Here is a 27,181-nt window from a genome sequence, read left to right on the forward strand (position 1 = left end):
GGCTATGTACTGAAAATGATAGGTGAACCTACAAGAGCAGCTGGGATACAGCTAAGTGCTGGGAAGGGATATGTCTATGTACTGGAACAAGATAGAAGGTGGGATTGGCTATGTGCTGGAATAAAATGGTGTTTCCTCCTCACAGGGATAGGTCTATGCACTGGATCATGGTACTGAATTCATGTGGGATAAGGCTATATACCAGAACAAAACGGAGGTATGATGTAGCATGACTGGGATAGGTCTATGTGCTGAAACAACAAACGGTGGGATCAGGCTATATACTGGAACAACCTAGAAGGTGGACATGGCTATGTCATGGAATGTGGGACAGATCTATGTACTGAAAAGACACATCCATAAGGTATGTCTGTACTGCAACTTCTTAAAGGAACATTCCAACATTTTCCTGTCAGTCTAAAATACCTTTATTCATGTGCCATTAAAAAACTAGTTCATTCAAATTTAAAATATAATTCAGTCAGCTGAAGGGAATGTGACTGATGGCTTCATATGGAGTCTCTGTGTGTGTGTTGTGTTGTGGTGCGGTGGTCACAGTGGACGCCCGTCTGCACTACTGGAAAACAAAAACTACAAGAAGGAAACTTGAGTCGAGTTGTGTCGGAGGTTCAGTTGAGGCAGCAGCGCCTCCAGTCAGTCACAGCAGGAGGAGGCGATGGTGCATTCAGGTGACTCCAGCCTGAAGGGACGTGACTCAAAAAGCATTTTAAAAAACTCCAGTTTAATTCTGAAATGCAGATTTGTTTAAAACACGTCAGCTCAGGTTCCACATTCACAGAATGAAAATGCTGCTACTTCCTAATCTGTTGATAATGGATCAAATATCCATGGAGTCAGTTTAAGACGTTTTAATGCTGGACTGAAATATAAAAACGTTGGTCCTCCAACAGTGTGTTGACCGAGCTACACCTGAATGCACCATCACTGAACATTCATGGGGGTGAATTTTAGAGGGTGGGGGTGGGGCATGAAGGTGGTGGGCGTGGCTCAGCAGATGATTGGCTGTGTGTGCAGATGTGGTGATTCCTCTACAAACACACAAACAAACAGATTTAAACTGTTTAAACTCATTCGCTGTTCATTAGTGACTGAGACCTGCATTACTGTACCTGCCCAGAGGAGGCGCTGTCGAGTGGAGGTGAGCTTTCAGAGGGAAGGGGCGTGGCCTATCCTCTGTTGTTTGGTAGACGACTCATTCCGATCCTGTCAATGGGAGGCGGGTTGAATCGTCGCCGTGGTAACTCCACGACTTTACTGTCAGCACAAAAATACAAAGATAACAATCATGTGTTAGCATGCAGAGCTATGTTTCGTTAGCATGTATTAAAGCGGTGTGTGTTCTACCTCTGCTTGTTGCTTCCCTGTTTGGTTTCCATGGAGCTGACTGACAGGCGGTCCAGCGGGGAGTTGTTGCCGGGGAAACTTCTCTTCCTCTTTGGCTCCATGACATCATTCTCCATCCTCACCAGGTCGTCTAAACGGAGCAGTTTTGCCGTGAGCTCCTCTCTCACCTTCATGGCTTCAGGACGGTGCTGGTGGAACATCAGAGACCTCTGCGTGGACTGGTCTATATGCTGAACAACAAGGTACAAAGAAATGGAAGGAGCTGGGATACAGCTATGTACTAAAAGCACTGATGTACTCCACTGGTCTCCTGTATCACCACAGTGAGTTTCATTAAAAATACTGCAGGATTATGGAGAAATGAAAGCATGAATTGACACTAAAATCTGGATTTTCGAGAAATTGTGCATTTTAAAAAAATCACTATAAATAATCCATAAAAGCTGCAGCAGATATTTTACGGGATTATTGTTAAAGAAGGTCTCCTCTGTCACCACAGTGAGTTTCATGAAAAAATACTGCAGGATTATGGAGAAATGGAACATTGAATTGACACTAAAAACCTGGATTTTCGAGAAATCGTGCATTTTAAAAAAATCACTATAAATAATCCATAAAAGCTGCAGCAGATATTTTACTGTATTATCGTTAATGGTGTCCTCTATCACCACAGTGAGTTTCATGAAAAAATACTGCAGGATTATGGAGAATTGGAACATTGAATTGACACTAAAATCTGGATTTTCGAGAAATTTTGCATTTTAAAAAATTCACTATAAATAATCCATAAAAGCTGCAGCAGATATTTTACTGTATTATTGTTAAAGAAGGTCTCCTCTGTGACCACAGTGAGTTTCATGAAAAAATACCACAGGATTATGGAGACATGAAAGGATGAATTGACACTAAAATCTGGATTTTCGAGAAATTTTGCATTTTAAAAAATTCACTATAAATAATCCATAAAAGCTGCAGCAGATATTTTACTGTATTATTATTAAAGAAGATCTCCTCTATCACCACAGTGAGTTTCATTAAAAATACTGCAGGATTATGGAGAAATGAAAGGATGAATTGGCACTAAAATCTGGATTTTCAAGAAATTTTGCATTTTAAAAAATTCACTATAAATAATCCATAAAAGCTGCAGCAGATATTTTACTGGATTATTGTTAAAGAAGGTCTCCTCTGTCACCACAGTGAGTTTCATGAAAAAATACTGCAGGATTATGGAGAAATGGAACATTGAATTGACACTAAAATCTGGATTTTCGAGAAATTGTGCATTTTAAAAAAATCACTATAAATAATCCATAAATGCTGCAGCAGATATTTTACGGGATTATTGTTAAAGAAGGTCTCCTCTGTCACCACAGTGAGTTTCATGAAAAAATACTGCAGGATTATGGAGAAATGGAACATTGAATTGACACTAAAAACCTGGATTTTCGAGAAATCGTGCATTTTAAAAAAATCACTATAAATAATCCATAAAAGCTGCAGCAGATATTTTACTGTATTATCGTTAAAGAAGGTGTCCTCTATCATCACAATGAGTTTCATGAAAAAATACTGCAGGATTATGGAGAATTGGAACATTGAATTGACACTAAAATCTGGATTTTCGAGAAATTTTGCATTTTAAAAAATTCACTATAAATAATCCATAAAAGCTGCAGCAGATATTTTACTGTATTATTGTTAAAGAAGGTCTCCTCTGTCACCACAGTGAGTTTCATGAAAAAATACCACAGGATTATGGAGACATGAAAGGATGAATTGACACTAAAATCTGGATTTTCGAGAAATTTTGCATTTTAAAAAATTCACTATAAATAACAGATATTTTACTGGATTATTGTTAAAGAAGGTCTCCTCTATCACCACAGTGAGTTTCATGAAAAAATACTGCAGGATTATGGAGAATTGGAACATTGAATTGACACTAAAATCTGGATTTTCGAGAAATTTTGCATTTTAAAAAATTCACTATAAATAATCCATAAAAGCTGCAGCAGATATTTTACTGTATTATTGTTAAAGAAGGTCTCCTCTGTCACCACAGTGAGTTTCATGAAAAAATACCACAGGATTATGGAGACATGAAAGGATGAATTGACACTAAAATCTGGATTTTCGAGAAATTTTGCATTTTAAAAAATTCACTATAAATAATCCATAAAAGCTGCAGCAGATATTTTACTGTATTATTATTAAAGAAGATCTCCTCTATCACCACAGTGAGTTTCATTAAAAATACTGCAGGATCATGGAGAAATGAAAGGATGAATTGGCACTAAAATCTGGATTTTCAAGAAATTTTGCATTTTAAAAAATTCACTATAAATAATCCATAAAAGCTGCAGCAGATATTTTACTGGATTATTGTTAAAGAAGGTCTCCTCTGTCACCACAGTGAGTTTCATGAAAAAATACTGCAGGATTATGGAGAAATGGAACATTGAATTGACACTAAAATCTGGATTTTCGAGAAATTGTGCATTTTAAAAAAATCACTATAAATAATCCATAAATGCTGCAGCAGATATTTTACGGGATTATTGTTAAAGAAGGTCTCCTCTGTCACCACAGTGAGTTTCATGAAAAAATACCACAGGATTATGGAGACATGAAAGGATGAATTGACACTAAAATCTGGATTTTCGAGAAATTTTGCATTTTAAAAAATTCACTATAAATAACAGATATTTTACTGGATTATTGTTAAAGAAGGTCTCCTCTATCACCACAGTGAGTTTCATGAAAAAATACTGCAGGATTATGGAGAAATGGAACATTGAATTGACACTAAAATCTGGATTTTCGAGAAATTGTGCATTTTAAAAAAATCACTATAAATAATCCATAAATGCTGCAGCAGATATTTTACGGGATTATTGTTAAAGAAGGTCTCCTCTGTCACCACAGTGAGTTTCATGACAAAATACTGCAGGATTATGGAGAAATTGAACATTGAATTGACACTAAAATCTGGATTTTCGAGAAATTTTGCATTTTAAAAAATTCACTATAAATAATCCATAAAAGCTGCAGCAGATATTTTACTGTATTATTGTTAAAGAAGGTCTCCTCTGTCACCACAGTGAGTTTCATGAAAAAATACCACAGGATTATGGAGACATGAAAGGATGAATTGACACTAAAATCTGGATTTTTGAGAAATTTTGCATTTTAAAAAATTCACTATAAATAATCCATAAAAGCTGCAGCAGATATTTTACTGTATTATCGTTAAAGAAGGCCTCCTCTATCATCACAATGAGTTTCATGAAAAAATACTGCAGGATTATGGAGAATTGGAACATTGAATTGACACTAAAATCTGGATTTTCGAGAAATTTTGCATTTTAAAAAATTCACTATAAATAATCCATAAAAGCTGCAGCAGATATTTTACTGTATTATTGTTAAAGAAGGTCTCCTCTGTCACCACAGTGAGTTTCATGAAAAAATACCACAGGATTATGGAGACATGAAAGGATGAATTGACACTAAAATCTGGATTTTCGAGAAATTTTGCATTTTAAAAAATTCACTATAAATAACAGATATTTTACTGGATTATTGTTAAAGAAGGTCTCCTCTATCACCACAGTGAGTTTCATGAAAAAATACTGCAGGATTATGGAGAATTGGAACATTGAATTGACACTAAAATCTGGATTTTCGAGAAATTTTGCATTTTAAAAAATTCACTATAAATAATCCATAAAAGTTGCAGCAGATATTTTACTGTATTATTGTTAAAGAAGGTCTCCTCTATCACCACAGTGAGTTTCATTAAAAATACTGCAGGATCATGGAGAAATGAAAGGATGAATTGGCACTAAAATCTGGATTTTCAAGAAATTTTGCATTTTAAAAAATTCACTATAAATAATCCATAAAAGCTGCAGCAGATATTTTACTGGATTATTGTTAAAGAAGGTCTCCTCTGTCACCACAGTGAGTTTCATGAAAAAATACTGCAGGATTATGGAGAAATGGAACATTGAATTGACACTAAAATCTGGATTTTCGAGAAATTGTGCATTTTAAAAAAATCACTATAAATAATCCATAAATGCTGCAGCAGATATTTTACGGGATTATTGTTAAAGAAGGTCTCCTCTGTCACCACAGTGAGTTTCATGACAAAATACTGCAGGATTATGGAGAAATTGAACATTGAATTGACACTAAAATCTGGATTTTCGAGAAATTTTGCATTTTAAAAAATTCACTATAAATAATCCATAAAAGCTGCAGCAGATATTTTACTGTATTATTGTTAAAGAAGGTCTCCTCTGTCACCACAGTGAGTTTCATGAAAAAATACCACAGGATTATGGAGACATGAAAGGATGAATTGACACTAAATCTGGATTTTTGAGAAATTTTGCATTTTAAAAAATTCACTATAAATAATCCATAAAAGCTGCAGCAGATATTTTACTGGATTATTGTTAAAGAAGGTCTCCTCTGTCACCACAGTGAGTTTCATGAAAAAATACTGCAGGATTATGGAGAAATGGAACATTGAATTGACACTAAAATCTGGATTTTCGAGAAATTGTGCATTTTAAAAAAATCACTATAAATAATCCATAAATGCTGCAGCAGATATTTTACGGGATTATTGTTAAAGAAGGTCTCCTCTGTCACCACAGTGAGTTTCATGACAAAATACTGCAGGATTATGGAGAAATTGAACATTGAATTGACACTAAAATCTGGATTTTCGAGAAATTTTGCATTTTAAAAAATTCACTATAAATAATCCATAAAAGCTGCAGCAGATATTTTACTGTATTATTGTTAAAGAAGGTCTCCTCTGTCACCACAGTGAGTTTCATGAAAAAATACCACAGGATTATGGAGACATGAAAGGATGAATTGACACTAAAATCTGGATTTTTGAGAAATTTTGCATTTTAAAAAATTCACTATAAATAATCCATAAAAGCTGCAGCAGATATTTTACTGTATTATTGTTAAAGAAGGCCTCCTCTGTCACCACAGTGAGTTTCATGAAAAAATACTGCAGGATTATGGAGAAATTGAACATTGAATTGACACTAAAATCTGGATTTTCGAGAAATTTTGCATTTTAAAAAATTCACTATAAATAATCCATAAAAGCTGCAGAAGATATTTTACTGTATTATTGTTAAAGAAGGTTTCGTCTGTCACCACAGTGAGTTTCATGAAAAAATACCACAGGATTATGGAGACATGAAAGGATGAATTGACACTAAAATCTGGATTTTTGAGAAATTTTGCATTTTAAAAAATTCACTATAAATAATCCATAAAAGCTGCAGCAGATATTTTACTGGATTATTGTTAAAGAAGGCCTCCTCTGTCACCACAGTGAGTTTCATGAAAAAATACCACAGGATTATGGAGACATGAAAGGATGAATTGACACTAAAATCTGGATTTTTGAGAAATTTTGCATTTTAAAAAATTCACTATAAATAATCCATAAAAGCTGCAGCAGATATTTTACTGTATTATCGTTAAAGAAGGTCTCCTCTATCACCACAGTGAGTTTCATGAAAAAATACCACAGGATTATGGAGAAATGGAACATTGAATTGACACTAAAAACCTGGATTTTCGAGAAATCGTGCATTTTAAAAAAATCACTATAAATAATCCATAAAAGCTGCAGCAGATATTTTACTGTATTATCGTTAAAGAAGGTCTCCTCTATCACCACAGTGAGTTTCATGAAAAAATACCACAGGATTATGGAGACATGAAAGGATGAATTGACACTAAAATCTGGATTTTTGAGAAATTTTGCATTTTAAAAAATTCACTATAAATAATCCATAAAAGCTGCAGCAGATATTTTACTGTATTATTGTTAAAGAAGGTCTCGTCTGTCACCACAGTGAGTTTCATGAAAAAATACTGCAGGATTATGGAGAAATTGAACATTGAATTGACACTAAAATCTGGATTTTCGAGAAATTTTGCATTTTAAAAAATTCACTATAAATAATCCATAAAAGCTGCAGCAGATATTTTACTGTATTATTGTTAAAGAAGGTCTCCTCTGTCACCACAGTGAGTTTCATGAAAAAATACCACAGGATTATGGAGACATGAAAGGATGAATTGACACTAAAATCTGGATTTTTGAGAAATTTTGCATTTTAAAAAATTCACTATAAATAATCCATAAAAGCTGCAGCAGATATTTTACTGTATTATTGTTAAAGAAGGTCTCCTCTGTCACCACAGTGAGTTTCATGAAAAAATACCACAGGATTATGGAGACATGAAAGGATGAATTGACACTAAAATCTGGATTTTTGAGAAATTTTGCATTTTAAAAAATTCACTATAAATAATCCATAAAAGCTGCAGCAGATATTTTACTGGATTATTGTTAAAGAAGGTCTCCTCTGTCACCACAGTGAGTTTCATGAAAAAATACTGCAGGATTATGGAGAAATGGAACATTGAATTGACACTAAAATCTGGATTTTCGAGAAATTGTGCATTTTAAAAAAATCACTATAAATAATCCATAAATGCTGCAGCAGATATTTTACGGGATTATTGTTAAAGAAGGTCTCCTCTGTCACCACAGTGAGTTTCATGACAAAATACTGCAGGATTATGGAGAAATTGAACATTGAATTGACACTAAAATCTGGATTTTCGAGAAATTTTGCATTTTAAAAAATTCACTATAAATAATCCATAAAAGCTGCAGCAGATATTTTACTGTATTATTGTTAAAGAAGGTCTCCTCTGTCACCACAGTGAGTTTCATGAAAAAATACCACAGGATTATGGAGACATGAAAGGATGAATTGACACTAAAATCTGGATTTTTGAGAAATTTTGCATTTTAAAAAATTCACTATAAATAATCCATAAAAGCTGCAGCAGATATTTTACTGTATTATTGTTAAAGAAGGCCTCCTCTGTCACCACAGTGAGTTTCATGAAAAAATACTGCAGGATTATGGAGAAATGGAACATTGAATTGACACTAAAATCTGGATTTTCGAGAAATTGTGCATTTTAAAAAAATCACTATAAATAATCCATAAATGCTGCAGCAGATATTTTACGGGATTATTGTTAAAGAAGGTCTCCTCTGTCACCACAGTGAGTTTCATGACAAAATACTGCAGGATTATGGAGAAATTGAACATTGAATTGACACTAAAATCTGGATTTTCGAGAAATTTTGCATTTTAAAAAATTCACTATAAATAATCCATAAAAGCTGCAGCAGATATTTTACTGTATTATTGTTAAAGAAGGTCTCCTCTGTCACCACAGTGAGTTTCATGAAAAAATACCACAGGATTATGGAGACATGAAAGGATGAATTGACACTAAAATCTGGATTTTTGAGAAATTTTGCATTTTAAAAAATTCACTATAAATAATCCATAAAAGCTGCAGCAGATATTTTACTGTATTATTGTTAAAGAAGGCCTCCTCTGTCACCACAGTGAGTTTCATGAAAAAATACTGCAGGATTATGGAGAAATTGAACATTGAATTGACACTAAAATCTGGATTTTCGAGAAATTTTGCATTTTAAAAAATTCACTATAAATAATCCATAAAAGCTGCAGAAGATATTTTACTGTATTATTGTTAAAGAAGGTTTCGTCTGTCACCACAGTGAGTTTCATGAAAAAATACCACAGGATTATGGAGACATGAAAGGATGAATTGACACTAAAATCTGGATTTTTGAGAAATTTTGCATTTTAAAAAATTCACTATAAATAATCCATAAAAGCTGCAGCAGATATTTTACTGGATTATTGTTAAAGAAGGCCTCCTCTGTCACCACAGTGAGTTTCATGAAAAAATACCACAGGATTATGGAGACATGAAAGGATGAATTGACACTAAAATCTGGATTTTTGAGAAATTTTGCATTTTAAAAAATTCACTATAAATAATCCATAAAAGCTGCAGCAGATATTTTACTGTATTATCGTTAAAGAAGGTCTCCTCTATCACCACAGTGAGTTTCATGAAAAAATACCACAGGATTATGGAGAAATGGAACATTGAATTGACACTAAAAACCTGGATTTTCGAGAAATCGTGCATTTTAAAAAAATCACTATAAATAATCCATAAAAGCTGCAGCAGATATTTTACTGTATTATCGTTAAAGAAGGTCTCCTCTATCACCACAGTGAGTTTCATGAAAAAATACCACAGGATTATGGAGACATGAAAGGATGAATTGACACTAAAATCTGGATTTTTGAGAAATTTTGCATTTTAAAAAATTCACTATAAATAATCCATAAAAGCTGCAGCAGATATTTTACTGTATTATTGTTAAAGAAGGTCTCGTCTGTCACCACAGTGAGTTTCATGAAAAAATACTGCAGGATTATGGAGAAATTGAACATTGAATTGACACTAAAATCTGGATTTTCGAGAAATTTTGCATTTTAAAAAATTCACTATAAATAATCCATAAAAGCTGCAGCAGATATTTTACTGTATTATTGTTAAAGAAGGTCTCCTCTGTCACCACAGTGAGTTTCATGAAAAAATACCACAGGATTATGGAGACATGAAAGGATGAATTGACACTAAAATCTGGATTTTTGAGAAATTTTGCATTTTAAAAAATTCACTATAAATAATCCATAAAAGCTGCAGCAGATATTTTACTGTATTATTGTTAAAGAAGGCCTCCTCTGTCACCACAGTGAGTTTCATGAAAAAATACTGCAGGATTATGGAGAAATTGAACATTGAATTGACACTAAAATCTGGATTTTCGAGAAATTTTGCATTTTAAAAAATTCACTATAAATAATCCATAAAAGCTGCAGAAGATATTTTACTGTATTATTGTTAAAGAAGGTTTCGTCTGTCACCACAGTGAGTTTCATGAAAAAATACCACAGGATTATGGAGACATGAAAGGATGAATTGACACTAAAATCTGGATTTTTGAGAAATTTTGCATTTTAAAAAATTCACTATAAATAATCCATAAAAGCTGCAGCAGATATTTTACTGGATTATTGTTAAAGAAGGCCTCCTCTGTCACCACAGTGAGTTTCATGAAAAAATACCACAGGATTATGGAGACATGAAAGGATGAATTGACACTAAAATCTGGATTTTTGAGAAATTTTGCATTTTAAAAAATTCACTATAAATAATCCATAAAAGCTGCAGCAGATATTTTACTGTATTATTGTTAAAGAAGGTCTCGTCTGTCACCACAGTGAGTTTCATGAAAAAATACTGCAGGATTATGGAGAAATGGAACATTGAATTGACACTAAAAACCTGGATTTTCGAGAAATCGTGCATTTTAAAAAAATCACTATAAATAATCCATAAAAGCTGCAGCAGATATTTTACTGTATTATCGTTAAAGAAGGTCTCCTCTATCACCACAGTGAGTTTCATGAAAAAATACCACAGGATTATGGAGACATGAAAGGATGAATTGACACTAAAATCTGGATTTTTGAGAAATTTTGCATTTTAAAAAATTCACTATAAATAATCCATAAAAGCTGCAGCAGATATTTTACTGTATTATTGTTAAAGAAGGTCTCGTCTGTCACCACAGTGAGTTTCATGAAAAAATACTGCAGGATTATGGAGAAATGGAACATTGAATTGACACTAAAAACCTGGATTTTCGAGAAATCGTGCATTTTAAAAAAATCACTATAAATAATCCATAAGAGCTGCAGCAGATATTTTACTGTATTATCGTTAAAGAAGGTCTCCTCTATCACCACAGTGAGTTTCATGAAAAAATACCACAGGATTATGGAGACATGAAAGGATGAATTGACACTAAAATCTGGATTTTTGAGAAATTTTGCATTTTAAAAAATTCACTATAAATAATCCATAAAAGCTGCAGCAGATATTTTACTGGATTATTGTTAAAGAAGGCCTCCTCTGTCACCACAGTGAGTTTCATGAAAAAATACCACAGGATTATGGAGACATGAAAGGATGAATTGACACTAAAATCTGGATTTTTGAGAAATTTTGCATTTTAAAAAATTCACTATAAATAATCCATAAAAGCTGCAGCAGATATTTTACTGTATTATTGTTAAAGAAGGTCTCGTCTGTCACCACAGTGAGTTTCATGAAAAAATACTGCAGGATTATGGAGAAATGGAACATTGAATTGACACTAAAAACCTGGATTTTCGAGAAATCGTGCATTTTAAAAAAATCACTATAAATAATCCATAAAAGCTGCAGCAGATATTTTACTGTATTATCGTTAAAGAAGGTCTCCTCTATCACCACAGTGAGTTTCATGAAAAAATACCACAGGATTATGGAGACATGAAAGGATGAATTGACACTAAAATCTGGATTTTTGAGAAATTTTGCATTTTAAAAAATTCACTATAAATAATCCATAAAAGCTGCAGCAGATATTTTACTGTATTATTGTTAAAGAAGGTCTCGTCTGTCACCACAGTGAGTTTCATGAAAAAATACTGCAGGATTATGGAGAAATGGAACATTGAATTGACACTAAAAACCTGGATTTTCGAGAAATCGTGCATTTTAAAAAAATCACTATAAATAATCCATAAAAGCTGCAGCAGATATTTTACTGTATTATCGTTAAAGAAGGTCTCCTCTATCACCACAGTGAGTTTCATGAAAAAATACCACAGGATTATGGAGAAATGAAAGGATGAATTGGCACTAAAATCTGGATTTTCGAGAAATTTTGCATTTTAAAAAAATCACTATAAATAATCCATAAATGCTGCAGCAGATATTTTACGGGATTATTGTTAAAGAAGGTCTCCTCTGTCACCACAGTGAGTTTCATGACAAAATACTGCAGGATTATGGAGAAATTGAACATTGAATTGACACTAAAATCTGGATTTTCGAGAAATTTTGCATTTTAAAAAATTCACTATAAATAATCCATAAAAGCTGCAGCAGATATTTTACTGTATTATTGTTAAAGAAGGTCTCCTCTGTCACCACAGTGAGTTTCATGAAAAAATACCACAGGATTATGGAGACATGAAAGGATGAATTGACACTAAAATCTGGATTTTTGAGAAATTTTGCATTTTAAAAAATTCACTATAAATAATCCATAAAAGCTGCAGCAGATATTTTACTGTATTATTGTTAGAGAAGGCCTCCTCTGTCACCACAGTGAGTTTCATGAAAAAATACTGCAGGATTATGGAGAAATTGAACATTGAATTGACACTAAAATCTGGATTTTCGAGAAATTTTGCATTTTAAAAAATTCACTATAAATAATCCATAAAAGCTGCAGAAGATATTTTACTGTATTATTATTAAAGAAGGTTTCGTCTGTCACCACAGTGAGTTTCATGAAAAAATACCACAGGATTATGGAGACATGAAAGGATGAATTGACACTAAAATCTGGATTTTTGAGAAATTTTGCATTTTAAAAAATTCACTATAAATAATCCATAAAAGCTGCAGCAGATATTTTACTGGATTATTGTTAAAGAAGGCCTCCTCTGTCACCACAGTGAGTTTCATGAAAAAATACCACAGGATTATGGAGACATGAAAGGATGAATTGGTACTAAAATCTGGATTTTCGAGAAATTTTGCATTTTAAAAAATTCACTATAAATAACAGAAATTTTACTGGATTATTGTTAAAGAAGGCCTCCTCTGTCACCACAGTGAGTTTCATGAAAAAATACTGCAGGATTATGGAGAAATTGAACATTGAATTGACACTAAAATCTGGATTTTCGAGAAATTTTGCATTTTAAAAAATTCGCTATAAATAATCCATAAAAGCTGCAGCAGATATTTTACTGGATTATTGTTAAAGAAGGTCTCGTCTGTCACCACAGTGAGTTTCATGAAAAAATACTGCAGGATTATGGAGAATTGGAACATTGAATTGACACTAAAATCTGGATTTTCGAGAAATTTTGCATTTTAAAAAAATCACTATAAATAATCCATAAAAGCTGCAGCAGATATTTTACTGTATTATCGTTAAAGAAGGTCTCCTCTGTCACCACAGTGAGTTTCATGAAAAAATACCACAGGATTATGGAGAAATGAAAGGATGAATTGGTACTAAAATCTGGATTTTCGAGAAATTTTGCATTTTAAAAAATTCACTATAAATAACAGAAATTTTACTGGATTATTGTTAAAGAAGGCCTCCTCTGTCACCACAGTGAGTTTCATGAAAAAATACTGCAGGATTATGGAGAAATTGAACATTGAATTGACACTAAAATCTGGATTTTCGAGAAATTTTGCATTTTAAAAAATTCGCTATAAATAATCCATAAAAGCTGCAGCAGATATTTTACTGGATTATTGTTAAAGAAGGTCTCGTCTGTCACCACAGTGAGTTTCATGAAAAAATACTGCAGGATTATGGAGAATTGGAACATTGAATTGACACTAAAATCTGGATTTTCGAGAAATTTTGCATTTTAAAAAAATCACTATAAATAATCCATAAAAGCTGCAGCAGATATTTTACTGTATTATCGTTAAAGAAGGTCTCCTCTGTCACCACAGTGAGTTTCATGAAAAAATACCACAGGATTATGGAGAAATGAAAGGATGAATTGGTACTAAAATCTGGATTTTCGAGAAATTTTGCATTTTAAAAAATTCACTATAAATAACAGAAATTTTACTGGATTATTGTTAAAGAAGGCCTCCTCTGTCACCACAGTGAGTTTCATGAAAAAATACTGCAGGATTATGGAGAAATTGAACATTGAATTGACACTAAAATCTGGATTTTCGAGAAATTTTGCATTTTAAAAAATTCGCTATAAATAATCCATAAAAGCTGCAGCAGATATTTTACTGGATTATTGTTAAAGAAGGTCTCGTCTGTCACCACAGTGAGTTTCATGAAAAAATACTGCAGGATTATGGAGAATTGGAACATTGAATTGACACTAAAATCTGGATTTTCGAGAAATGTTGCATTTTAAAAAATTCACTATAAATAATCCATAAAAGCTGCAGCAGATATTTTACTGTATTATCGTTAAAGAAGGTCTCCTCTATCACCACAGTGAGTTTCATGAAAAAATACCACAGGATTATGGAGACATGAAAGGATGAATTGACACTAAAATCTGGATTTTCGAGAAATTTTGCATTTTAAAAAATTCACTATAAATAATCCATAAAAGCTGCAGCAGATATTTTACTGTATTATTGTTAAAGAAGGTCTCGTCTGTCACCACAGTGAGTTTCATGAAAAAATACTGCAGGATTATGGAGAAATGGAACATTGAATTGACACTAAAAACCTGGATTTTCGAGAAATCGTGCATTTTAACAAAATCACTATAAATAATCCATAAAAGCTGCAGCAGATATTTTACTGTATTATCGTTAAAGAAGGTCTCCTCTGTCACCACAGTGAGTTTCATGAAAAAATACCACAGGATTATGGAGAAATGAAAGGATGAATTGGTACTAAAATCTGGATTTTCGAGAAATTTTGCATTTTAAAAAATTCACTATAAATAACAGAAATTTTACTGGATTATTGTTAAAGAAGGCCTCCTCTGTCACCACAGTGAGTTTCATGAAAAAATACTGCAGGATTATGGAGAAATTGAACATTGAATTGACACTAAAATCTGGATTTTCGAGAAATTTTGCATTTTAAAAAATTCACTATAAATAATCCATAAAAGCTGCAGCAGATATTTTACTGGATTATTGTTAAAGAAGGTCTCGTCTGTCACCACAGTGAGTTTCATGAAAAAATACTGCAGGATTATGGAGAATTGGAACATTGAATTGACACTAAAATCTGGATTTTCGAGAAATTTTGCATTTTAAAAAAATCACTATAAATAATCCATAAAAGCTGCAGCAGATATTTTACTGTATTATCGTTAAAGAAGGTCTCCTCTGTCACCACAGTGAGTTTCATGAAAAAATACCACAGGATTATGGAGAAATGAAAGGATGAATTGGTACTAAAATCTGGATTTTCGAGAAATTTTGCATTTTAAAAAATTCACTATAAATAACAGAAATTTTACTGGATTATTGTTAAAGAAGGCCTCCTCTGTCACCACAGTGAGTTTCATGAAAAAATACTGCAGGATTATGGAGAAATTGAACATTGAATTGACACTAAAATCTGGATTTTCGAGAAATTTTGCATTTTAAAAAATTCACTATAAATAATCCATAAAAGCTGCAGCAGATATTTTACTGTATTGTTGTTAAAGAAGGTCTCGTCTGTCACCACAGTGAGTTTCATGAAAAAATACTGCAGGATTATGGAGAAATTGAACATTGAATTGACACTAAAATCTGGATTTTCGAGAAATTTTGCATTTTAAAAAATTCACTATAAATAATCCATAAAAGCTGCAGCAGATATTTTACTGTATTATCGTTAAAGAAGGTCTCCTCTATCACCACAGTGAGTTTCATGAAAAAATACCACAGGATTATGGAGAAATGAAAGGATGAATTGGCACTAAAATCTGGATTTTCAAGAAATTTTGCATTTTAAAAAATTCACTATAAATAATCCATAAGAGCTGCAGCAGATATTTTACTGGATTATTGTTAAAGAAGGTCTCCTCTGTCACCACAGTGAGTTTCATGAAAAAATACCACAGGATTATGGAGACATGAAAGGATGAATTGACACTAAAATCTGGATTTTCGAGAAATTTTGCATTTTAAAAAATTCACTATAAATAATCCATAAAAGCTGCAGCAGATATTTTACTGTATTATTGTTAAAGAAGGTCTCGTCTGTCACCACAGTGAGTTTCATGAAAAAATACTGCAGGATTATGGAGAAATGGAACATTGAATTGACACTAAAAACCTGGATTTTCGAGAAATCGTGCATTTTAAAAAAATCACTATAAATAATCCATAAAAGCTGCAGCAGATATTTTACTGTATTATCGTTAAAGAAGGTCTCCTCTGTCACCACAGTGAGTTTCATGAAAAAATACCACAGGATTATGGAGAAATGAAAGGATGAATTGGTACTAAAATCTGGATTTTCGAGAAATTTTGCATTTTAAAAAATTCACTATAAATAACAGAAATTTTACTGGATTATTGTTAAAGAAGGCCTCCTCTGTCACCACAGTGAGTTTCATGAAAAAATACTGCAGGATTATGGAGAAATTGAACATTGAATTGACACTAAAATCTGGATTTTCGAGAAATTTTGCATTTTAAAAAATTCACTATAAATAATCCATAAAAGCTGCAGCAGATATTTTACTGGATTATTGTTAAAGAAGGTCTCGTCTGTCACCACAGTGAGTTTCATGAAAAAATACTGCAGGATTATGGAGAATTGGAACATTGAATTGACACTAAAATCTGGATTTTCGAGAAATTTTGCATTTTAAAAAAATCACTATAAATAATCCATAAAAGCTGCAGCAGATATTTTACTGTATTATCGTTAAAGAAGGTCTCCTCTGTCACCACAGTGAGTTTCATGAAAAAATACCACAGGATTATGGAGAAATGAAAGGATGAATTGGTACTAAAATCTGGATTTTCGAGAAATTTTGCATTTTAAAAAATTCACTATAAATAACAGAAATTTTACTGGATTATTGTTAAAGAAGGCCTCCTCTGTCACCACAGTGAGTTTCATGAAAAAATACTGCAGGATTATGGAGAAATTGAACATTGAATTGACACTAAAATCTGGATTTTCGAGAAATTTTGCATTTTAAAAAATTCGCTATAAATAATCCATAAAAGCTGCAGCAGATATTTTACTGGATTATTGTTAAAGAAGGTCTCGTCTGTCACCACAGTGAGTTTCATGAAAAAATACTGCAGGATTATGGAGAATTGGAACATTGAATTGACACTAAAATCTGGATTTTCGAGAAATGTTGCATTTTAAAAAATTCACTATAAATAATCCATAAAAGCTGCAGCAGATATTTTACTGTATTATCGTTAAAGAAGGTCTCCTCTATCACCACAGTGAGTTTCATGAAAAAATACCACAGGATTATGGAGACATGAAAGGATGAATTGACACTAAAATCTGGATTTTCGAGAAATTTTGCATTTTAAAAAATTCACTATAAATAATCCATAAAAGCTGCAGCAGATATTTTACTGTATTATTGTTAAAGAAGGTCTCGTCTGTCACCACAGTGAGTTTCATGAAAAAATACTGCAGGATTATGGAGAAATGGAACATTGAATTGACACTAAAAACCTGGATTTTCGAGAAATCGTGCATTTTAAAAAAATCACTATAAATAATCCATAAAAGCTGCAGCAGATATTTTACTGTATTATCGTTAAAGAAGGTCTCCTCTGTCACCACAGTGAGTTTCATGAAAAAATACCACAGGATTATGGAGAAATGAAAGGATGAATTGGTACTAAAATCTGGATTTTCGAGAAATTTTGCATTTTAAAAAATTCACTATAAATAACAGAAATTTTACTGGATTATTGTTAAAGAAGGCCTCCTCTGTCACCACAGTGAGTTTCATGAAAAAATACTGCAGGATTATGGAGAAATTGAACATTGAATTGACACTAAAATCTGGATTTTCGAGAAATTTTGCATTTTAAAAAATTCACTATAAATAATCCATAAAAGCTGCAGCAGATATTTTACTGGATTATTGTTAAAGAAGGTCTCGTCTGTCACCACAGTGAGTTTCATGAAAAAATACTGCAGGATTATGGAGAATTGGAACATTGAATTGACACTAAAATCTGGATTTTCGAGAAATTTTGCATTTTAAAAAAATCACTATAAATAATCCATAAAAGCTGCAGCAGATATTTTACTGTATTATCGTTAAAGAAGGTCTCCTCTGTCACCACAGTGAGTTTCATGAAAAAATACCACAGGATTATGGAGAAATGAAAGGATGAATTGGTACTAAAATCTGGATTTTCGAGAAATTTTGCATTTTAAAAAATTCACTATAAATAACAGAAATTTTACTGGATTATTGTTAAAGAAGGCCTCCTCTGTCACCACAGTGAGTTTCATGAAAAAATACTGCAGGATTATGGAGAAATTGAACATTGAATTGACACTAAAATCTGGATTTTCGAGAAATTTTGCATTTTAAAAAATTCGCTATAAATAATCCATAAAAGCTGCAGCAGATATTTTACTGGATTATTGTTAAAGAAGGTCTCGTCTGTCACCACAGTGAGTTTCATGAAAAAATACTGCAGGATTATGGAGAATTGGAACATTGAATTGACACTAAAATCTGGATTTTCGAGAAATGTTGCATTTTAAAAAATTCACTATAAATAATCCATAAAAGCTGCAGCAGATATTTTACTGGATTATTGTTAAAGAAGGCCTCCTCTGTCACCACAGTGAGTTTCATGAAAAAATACTGCAGGATTATGGAGAAATTGAACATTGAATTGACACTAAAATCTGGATTTTCGAGAAATTTTGCATTTTAAAAAATTCACTATAAATAATCCATAAAAGCTGCAGCAGATATTTTACTGTATTGTTGTTAAAGAAGGTCTCGTCTGTCACCACAGTGAGTTTCATGAAAAAATACCACAGGATTATGGAGAAATGAAAGGATGAATTGGTACTAAAATCTGGATTTTCGAGAAATTTTGCATTTTAAAAAATTCACTATAAATAACAGAAATTTTACTGGATTATTGTTAAGAAGGCCTCCTCTGTCACCACAGTGAGTTTCATGAAAAAATACTGCAGGATTATGGAGAAATTGAACATTGAATTGACACTAAAATCTGGATTTTCGAGAAATTTTGCATTTTAAAAAATTCACTATAAATAATCCATAAAAGCTGCAGCAGATATTTTACTGGATTATTGTTAAAGAAGGTCTCGTCTGTCACCACAGTGAGTTTCATGAAAAAATACTGCAGGATTATGGAGAATTGGAACATTGAATTGACACTAAAATCTGGATTTTCGAGAAATTTTGCATTTTAAAAAAATCACTATAAATAATCCATAAAAGCTGCAGCAGATATTTTACTGTATTATCGTTAAAGAAGGTCTCCTCTATCACCACAGTGAGTTTCATGAAAAAATACCACAGGATTATGGAGAAATGAAAGGATGAATTGGTACTAAAATCTGGATTTTCGAGAAATTTTGCATTTTAAAAAATTCACTATAAATAACAGAAATTTTACTGGATTATTGTTAAAGAAGGCCTCCTCTGTCACCACAGTGAGTTTCATGAAAAAATACTGCAGGATTATGGAGAAATTGAACATTGAATTGACACTAAAATCTGGATTTTCGAGAAATTTTGCATTTTAAAAAATTCGCTATAAATAATCCATAAAAGCTGCAGCAGATATTTTACTGGATTATTGTTAAAGAAGGTCTCGTCTGTCACCACAGTGAGTTTCATGAAAAAATACTGCAGGATTATGGAGAATTGGAACATTGAATTGACACTAAAATCTGGATTTTCGAGAAATGTTGCATTTTAAAAAATTCACTATAAATAATCCATAAAAGCTGCAGCAGATATTTTACTGGATTATTGTTAAAGAAGGCCTCCTCTGTCACCACAGTGAGTTTCATGAAAAAATACTGCAGGATTATGGAGGAATGGAACATTGAATTGACACTAAAAACCTGGATTTTCGAGAAATCGTGCATTTTAAAAAAATCACTATAAATAATCCATAAAAGCTGCAGCAGATATTTTACTGTATTATCGTTAAAGAAGGTCTCCTCTATCACCACAGTGAGTTTCATGAAAAAATACCACAGGATTATGGAGACATGAAAGGATGAATTGACACTAAAATCTGGATTTTTGAGAAATTTTGCATTTTAAAAAATTCACTATAAATAATCCATAAAAGCTGCAGCAGATATTTTACTGTATTATTGTTAAAGAAGGTCTCGTCTGTCACCACAGTGAGTTTCATGAAAAAATACTGCAGGATTATGGAGAAATGGAACATTGAATTGACACTAAAAACCTGGATTTTCGAGAAATCGTGCATTTTAAAAAAATTCACTATAAATAACAGAAATTTTACTGGATTATTGTTAAAGAAGGCCTCCTCTGTCACCACAGTGAGTTTCATGAAAAAATACTGCAGGATTATGGAGAATTGGAACATTGAATTGACACTAAAATCTGGATTTTCGAGAAATTTTGCATTTTAAAAAAATCACTATAAATAATCCATAAAAGCTGCAGCAGATATTTTACTGTATTATCGTTAAAGAAGGTCTCCTCTGTCACCACAGTGAGTTTCATGAAAAAATACCACAGGATTATGGAGAAATGAAAGGATGAATTGGTACTAAAATCTGGATTTTCGAGAAATTTTGCATTTTAAAAAATTCACTATAAATAACAGAAATTTTACTGGATTATTGTTAAAGAAGGCCTCCTCTGTCACCACAGTGAGTTTCATGAAAAAATACTGCAGGATTATGGAGAAATTGAACATTGAATTGACACTAAAATCTGGATTTTCGAGAAATTTTGCATTTTAAAAAATTCGCTATAAATAATCCATAAAAGCTGCAGCAGATATTTTACTGGATTATTGTTAAAGAAGGTCTCGTCTGTCACCACAGTGAGTTTCATGAAAAAATACTGCAGGATTATGGAGAATTGGAACATTGAATTGACACTAAAATCTGGATTTTCGAGAAATGTTGCATTTTAAAAAATTCACTATAAATAATCCATAAAAGCTGCAGCAGATATTTTACTGGATTATTGTTAAAGAAGGCCTCCTCTGTCACCACAGTGAGTTTCATGAAAAAATACTGCAGGATTATGGAGGAATGGAACATTGAATTGACACTAAAAACCTGGATTTTCGAGAAATCGTGCATTTTAAAAAAATCACTATAAATAATCCATAAAAGCTGCAGCAGATATTTTACTGTATTATCGTTAAAGAAGGTCTCCTCTATCACCACAGTGAGTTTCATGAAAAAATACCACAGGATTATGGAGACATGAAAGGATGAATTGACACTAAAATCTGGATTTTTGAGAAATTTTGCATTTTAAAAAATTCACTATAAATAATCCATAAAAGCTGCAGCAGATATTTTACTGTATTATCGTTAAAGAAGGTCTCCTCTATCACCACAGTGAGTTTCATGAAAAAATACCACAGGATTATGGAGAAATGAAAGGATGAATTGGCACTAAAATCTGGATTTTCGAGAAATTTTGCATTTTAAAAAATTCACTATAAATAATCCATAAAAGCTGCAGCAGATATTTTACTGTATTATTGTTAAAGAAGGTCTCCTCTGTCACCACAGTGAGTTTCATGAAAAAATACTGCAGGATTATGGAGAAATTGAACATTGAATTGACACTAAAATCTGGATTTTCGAGAAATTTTGCATTTTAAAAAATTCACTATAAATAATCCATAAAAGCTGCAGCAGATATTTTACTGGATTATTGTTAAAGAAGGTCTCCTCTATCACCACAGTGAGTTTCATGAAAAAATACTGCAGGATTATGGAGAAATGGAACATTGAATTGACATTAAAATTTGGATTTTTTTTTTTGGAAATTTTGCATTTTAAAAAAATCACTATAAATAACAGATATTTTACTGGATTATTGTTAAAGAAGGCCCCCTCTATTACCACAGTGAGTTTAAACAAATGTGAATAAATTAAATAAATAAAAATAAATAACTAAGGATAAAATGTTTATTTATGACTCTCCACACACCGGTGTCTGTCCTTCAGGGACGTCCTCAGCAGGTTTGTCTTAATGGGTCCCTGGAAACTGATGAAGCTGTGACTAAGGGGACGTCACGGACCTCCTCCATGTTTTATTTTGTGTGAGGGAGTCTCCGTACAGAAAATATTGACCCACCCTGCCCGCCTGTGTTTTCAGACGTCAGGCCTCCGTGTTGTGAGGGTCTCTCACACAGTGAGCGACTTCCTGTGCGCCCGCTGCCTCCGGCGAGGCGGACGGATCACATGTCATCCAGACTAAACACAAAGCAGCCTCAGGCCTCTCCTCCTGCAGCCTGACACCACCTGACAGCAGCAGCGGGGCCCTGAGGGCGGGGCCGCTTGTTTTGGCCCTCAGGATGATTCGATGGGAGCCGATCTGATGATCAGAGCAGCCTGCTGCACTGACAGCTGCAGTCAGAGAGTGTGTGTGTGTGTGTGTGTGTGTGTCCTGACCTGACCAGGTTGTCGTTGCACACTGAAGCTGTGGACGCTGCAGTGCAGTAAAATGATGGACAGCAGGCAGGAGAACAGCAAACAGCTACAGGTCTGCATCTAAACAACAACAACAACAACAACAGCTTTATTGTTCTTGTAATTAAGTACAACTACTCTTATTAAGTTTTTCTCCACTTCAATACCCTGAATGCTTATTATTATTATTATTATTATTATTATTATTATTATTATTATTATGATTATCTTCAGCCAGTATGGATTATTGATCAGGTCCAACATGAGAAGCACTCCATTCTCTATCAGCCTCAACAATCCATGATGAATTCATCAATGAATCAAATGTTGAAAAGGTTCTTGACATTTTCAGTAATAAAATACACACACACACACACACACGCAAACACACAGAGACACACACACACACAAACACACAGAGACACACACACAGACGCTTTTAGCTGATGGATGAAGTGTATTGTCTAGCAACGTCGGCTAATTTTAGCATTTTCCATCCCTGCAAATAAACGCCTTTTGACTGTCACATGCACGCCTGCTGACGTGCACACTCCCACATTCCCACCATCTCACACACACACACACACACACACACACACACACACACACTCACTTCCCTGCAAGAACGCTTGCTGCCAGCGTCACTCACATTCCTGATGATGCACAAAGGTTTGTGCACACTCACACCAGTGATGCTGACAAATGCTCATTCATGCACGTGTGAGGACACAATACACACACACACACACACACACACACACACACACACTGCAAATTCTTCCATTCACAAAAATACCCTGTTTCCTCCCTGCAGCCCGGCAGCAGACTGAACATCTACACTGCTGAAGCAGCATGTTCAACATTTTTAACTCATGCAGGTTTGTGTTTGTCAGACGTCTGACGAGATTATTTCAACAACAGATTATGCAAGATTATGCATTAAATTATACATTAAAGTCATGCATAATGAGTCAGTCTGAAGAAATCCTTCAAAATAAGAGTCTTTCTGCATCAGCCCGAGAGTTCAGAGACAGCTTGAGTTCAGGCTGAACAGACATGAAATTCATCAAGAGTAACAAAACTTTTAGACTTTTATTTTGAAGGTTTTAAAGGATCAGTCCACTGATAGACATTTCTGCAGTGTGTAACACCTGCAGGAGTCTGACCCTGTGCACACCTGCCACACACACACACACACACACGTCAGTACCTCGGTGTGGAGTCGGATCTCGGCTGCGTCGTCTCTGTGTTTCTGTGTCTTGTTGTGGCTTCACATCAGGTTTTATAGCAGCTGCCGGGAACCTCCTGTCCAATCAGACGCCTCCGCTCCAGTGACATCACTTCTTGTGCTTCCTTTCCACTCTGTGTGACATTTCATCATCAGGTCCATTACCTGTTAATGAACGCTCCTGGGAGCAATCACCCCCCCCCCCCCCCCTCCTCTTCCCGAAAGTCATTCTGTAAAATAAACGCTGGGACTCCTCTCTGTTCTCCAAAACTCTCATTTAAAGATAATACTTTGCTGTGATTTCAGCAGCTACAGCAGACATCTGATATTCCCAGAGGAGCGTTTCAAGTCCAGAGTTTCTGCAGGTCCATGAAGAAAAGCACACGGAGCAGCACAAGCAGAGATCTGCTTTGAGTTATCAACAGAGGGAAGAGCTGCAGAAACCAGCTAGCTGTGTAACACCTCTGTGAGCCACTAGGTGGAGCAGTGGGTCAGTGTGTCCTCGGTCCATCCAGAGAGGTGGACTGAGGCTCTGTGTGAGGAAGAGGAGGCTCCGTGTGAGGAAGAGGAGGCTCCATGTGAGGAAGAGGAGGCTCCGTGTGAGGAAGAGGAGGCTCCGTGTGAGGAAGAGGAGGCTCCATGTGAGGAAGAGGAGGCTCCGTGCTCGGCCGGCCGCTCCGTCCTGCGCTCTGACGTCTCCTCCCTGGATAAATGTCTCCTGTCCGGACTCGGCGGTGGGAGTTCAGAGCCCGCTGCGTCTTTGTCCTCACAGAGACGTGGCTCAGAGACAGAGTTCTGGACCGGCCGGTTCGGTGCTGACAGACGTGCAGCTCTGTGCGGTGAGGCTCGCCGTGGCGGCTGCTGTGTTTACATCAGCTCAGCTTCTACTTCCTGCTGCTCCCTGGTGGAGCAGAGGCTCCACTCCACAGACCAGGTCCCTGCTTCTACGCTGATAAACTTTGAGTCTGTAAAGAGAACAGCAGCACCCCTTTAGGCAGCTAACGGTACTACAACACGTTTTTATATTTTACAAATATTGACACAAACACAAACCGATGATTCTGTTTGTTTGCGTTATGATGAACAAATACGATCTTTCATTTATTAGGATTAATAGGAGACATTTAAGTGCTGGACGTTTCTGATGGACCTCTGCGGTTCTGTTCAGGTTCTGTCCTGCGCTGAACTCTCAGTTGATCCACTTCTTCTTTGTGTTTCTGTTGCCAGGGGCGACAGGGCTCTCTCTCTCCCTCTCCCATGTGCCCCCCCCCCCCCCCATCTGTCCCTCCATTCATTCAGGACGGAGCATTGGGTCATTGAGAAAACACACCTGGGTTAATAATAGTAATGACACTGAAGCTAACACGCTAATAATGACCGTACCCCCCCCCCATCCGCTCGCCCTTTAATTAGCGCCGACCTTCGGGGTGATGTCATGTTACCCCTCTGCCGAACCACTTCCTTCCTGTTGCCATGGAAACAGATACTTCTGTTTACACACAGATATGCAGAAGGTCCACCATGACCTCCGAGCTGCCTTCCCAAAGCATTGTGGGAAGAAAGCTCCATGTTGGCGAGCGCGGCCCCTTCGCTCGGGCATCGGGAGGTTAAACTAACACACTGACACAGCCTGCTGCTAAGGTGAGGAGTACACAGCAGCACAGGTGAGTCACTGCTTTAAATCTGGACCCGCGTGCTCGGCAGCAGGGACAACGCGGTCATGGAGAGGACCCGTGGAGCCAACATGGCTGACGACACGCTTCCAGTCAGGAGGTCAGGTCGCCGTGCGGCCACGACTGGAGCTGAAGGAGCTGGTTCAAACCGGCCCTGACACCCGGCCGGAGGCGTCACACTGAACTTCACACCTGATCACTTCACCTGTGTGGCAGCTGGATTAGCTTAGCGTTGTCATAGCTGTCGTTTAGCTACACTGCATTAATAATAACTGACAAACAAGCTAGCTAGCTTAGCATCTTAGCATTAAGCAGGACTTTAATGCAGCATTGTGTTAAAGGAGTTAACTCCTGGAGCTTGGGGGTAATAATCGCTCTCTTCAGACTTTAGCGGTCTCTGCAGCGCTGACAGCGTGGAGGAGCGCCGCCGCGCTCACTGAGCCACACGGCGGAACAGAAAGTGTTGCTCATTTGTTTCCCTGCAGGACTGCGTCTGCTCCGTCCCGCTGACTCTGCAGGATCCACCAACACCATGATTCACACAGATCAGGTGACGGCCGTCTCATGAGTGAAGCTTCTCCCGGCCAAACCACGCCGCAGGACTCCGCTGGACCCCGCCGTCCTTCCTGGACTTCACTGTTTACTCAGTCTGTGTTCACACCAAGAGCTGAGCTGCAACACACACAGACACACACACACAGACACACACACACAGACACACACAGAGGAGGTCACGATGCTCAGTGCTGATGATGTTTCATTGCTCGGGGACACGTTGCCAGACCTGGTTGCGTTGCCGGACCTGGTTGCGTTGCCAGACCTGGTTGCGTTGCCAGACCTGGTTGCGTTGCCGGACGGTCTGATGCTTCTGGACCTCGCTGGTGTGTTGTGATGCTGGATGAGGACGTGTCCTGTGATGGTCTTGGATGTGTCACCTCTTCGCTCTCACAGCAGCAGGCCTGCGGTGTGGACGGTCCATCTGAAACCTGCTGCTGCGTCTCTGATGCGGTTTACAGACGGAAACAAACATAATGACGGCTCAGCAGACGGGGGCGCGCTCGGGTTGTGCGTCTGTGATAATGACCGCTGCGGGACGCTGGACGGGCCGATGGAAACACACAGATGAGTCTAACACACGCTTACCATTGAAGTTTGTGGTGGTGACCCGGAGACGACCCGTCCCACACAGCAGCAGAACCCGGACCTGTGAAAACCATCAGACTCAGAGTAAAGGAACATTCCACCGTTTATAGAACAGCTTCATCACATGTTCAAACCTGGAAACACAAGAAAAACACACACACACACACACAGGAGGCCGGGAACATGGAGGAAAGCTGTGTTTTCTTTCTGCTGATTGGCCGTTTGTTTACATGTTAATGAGCCAATCACACAGCTCACTGACCCACAACCAGCCTGGAGAAATGAGGGTGTGTGTGTCTGTGTCTGTCTGTGTGTGTGTGTCTGTCTGTCTGTGTATGTCTGTGTGTGTCTGTGTGTGTGTGTGTCTGTGTGTCTGTGTGTGTCTGTATGTGTCTGTGTGTGTGTGTGTGCCTGTGTGTCTGTGTGTGTCTGTGTGTGTGTGTGTGTCTGTGTATGTGTGTGTGTGTGTCTGAGGAGTGAGCTGGAACCAGACTGACCTCTGACAGTAGATGTAAGTTTTCAGTCGGTCTGCTGTAGTTCCTCCTGCAGCCA

At 35.7% G+C, this 27,181-nt stretch overlaps 1 protein-coding gene across 1 annotated transcript; it reads right to left on the reverse strand.

Moving 5' to 3' along the window:
* Positions 1 to 937: 937 nt before the first annotated feature.
* On the reverse strand, positions 938 to 23,938 carry LOC114444927 (osteocrin-like). Its single transcript, XM_028419827.1, has 5 exons — positions 23,796 to 23,938; positions 22,568 to 22,666; positions 1,366 to 1,595; positions 1,131 to 1,275; positions 938 to 1,049 (listed from the first exon to the last, which is right to left on the reverse strand). The coding sequence occupies exons 2-4, from the start codon at positions 22,664 to 22,666 to the stop codon at positions 1,188 to 1,190; spliced, it is 417 nt and encodes a 138-aa protein (XP_028275628.1). The 5' UTR covers positions 23,796 to 23,938; the 3' UTR covers positions 938 to 1,049; positions 1,131 to 1,187.
* Between the last annotated feature and the right edge of the window lie 3,243 nt (positions 23,939 to 27,181).

Source organism: Parambassis ranga, chromosome 13 (genome assembly GCF_900634625.1).
Source record: "Parambassis ranga chromosome 13, fParRan2.1, whole genome shotgun sequence".
Lineage (NCBI taxonomy): Eukaryota > Metazoa > Chordata > Actinopteri > Ambassidae > Parambassis > Parambassis ranga.

Coding starts and splice junctions, on each gene's coding strand:
- LOC114444927 (XM_028419827.1), bottom strand. CDS start 22,666: ATGCAGACCTGTAGCTGTTTGCTGTTCTCCTGCCTGCTGTCCATCATT. Junction 1,596..22,567: donor TGCAACGACAACCTGGTCAG/GTCAGGACACAC, acceptor CTTGTTGTTCAG/CATATAGACCAGTCCACGCA. Junction 1,276..1,365: donor CAGGGAAGCAACAAGCAGAG/GTAGAACACACA, acceptor TTGTGCTGACAG/TAAAGTCGTGGAGTTACCAC.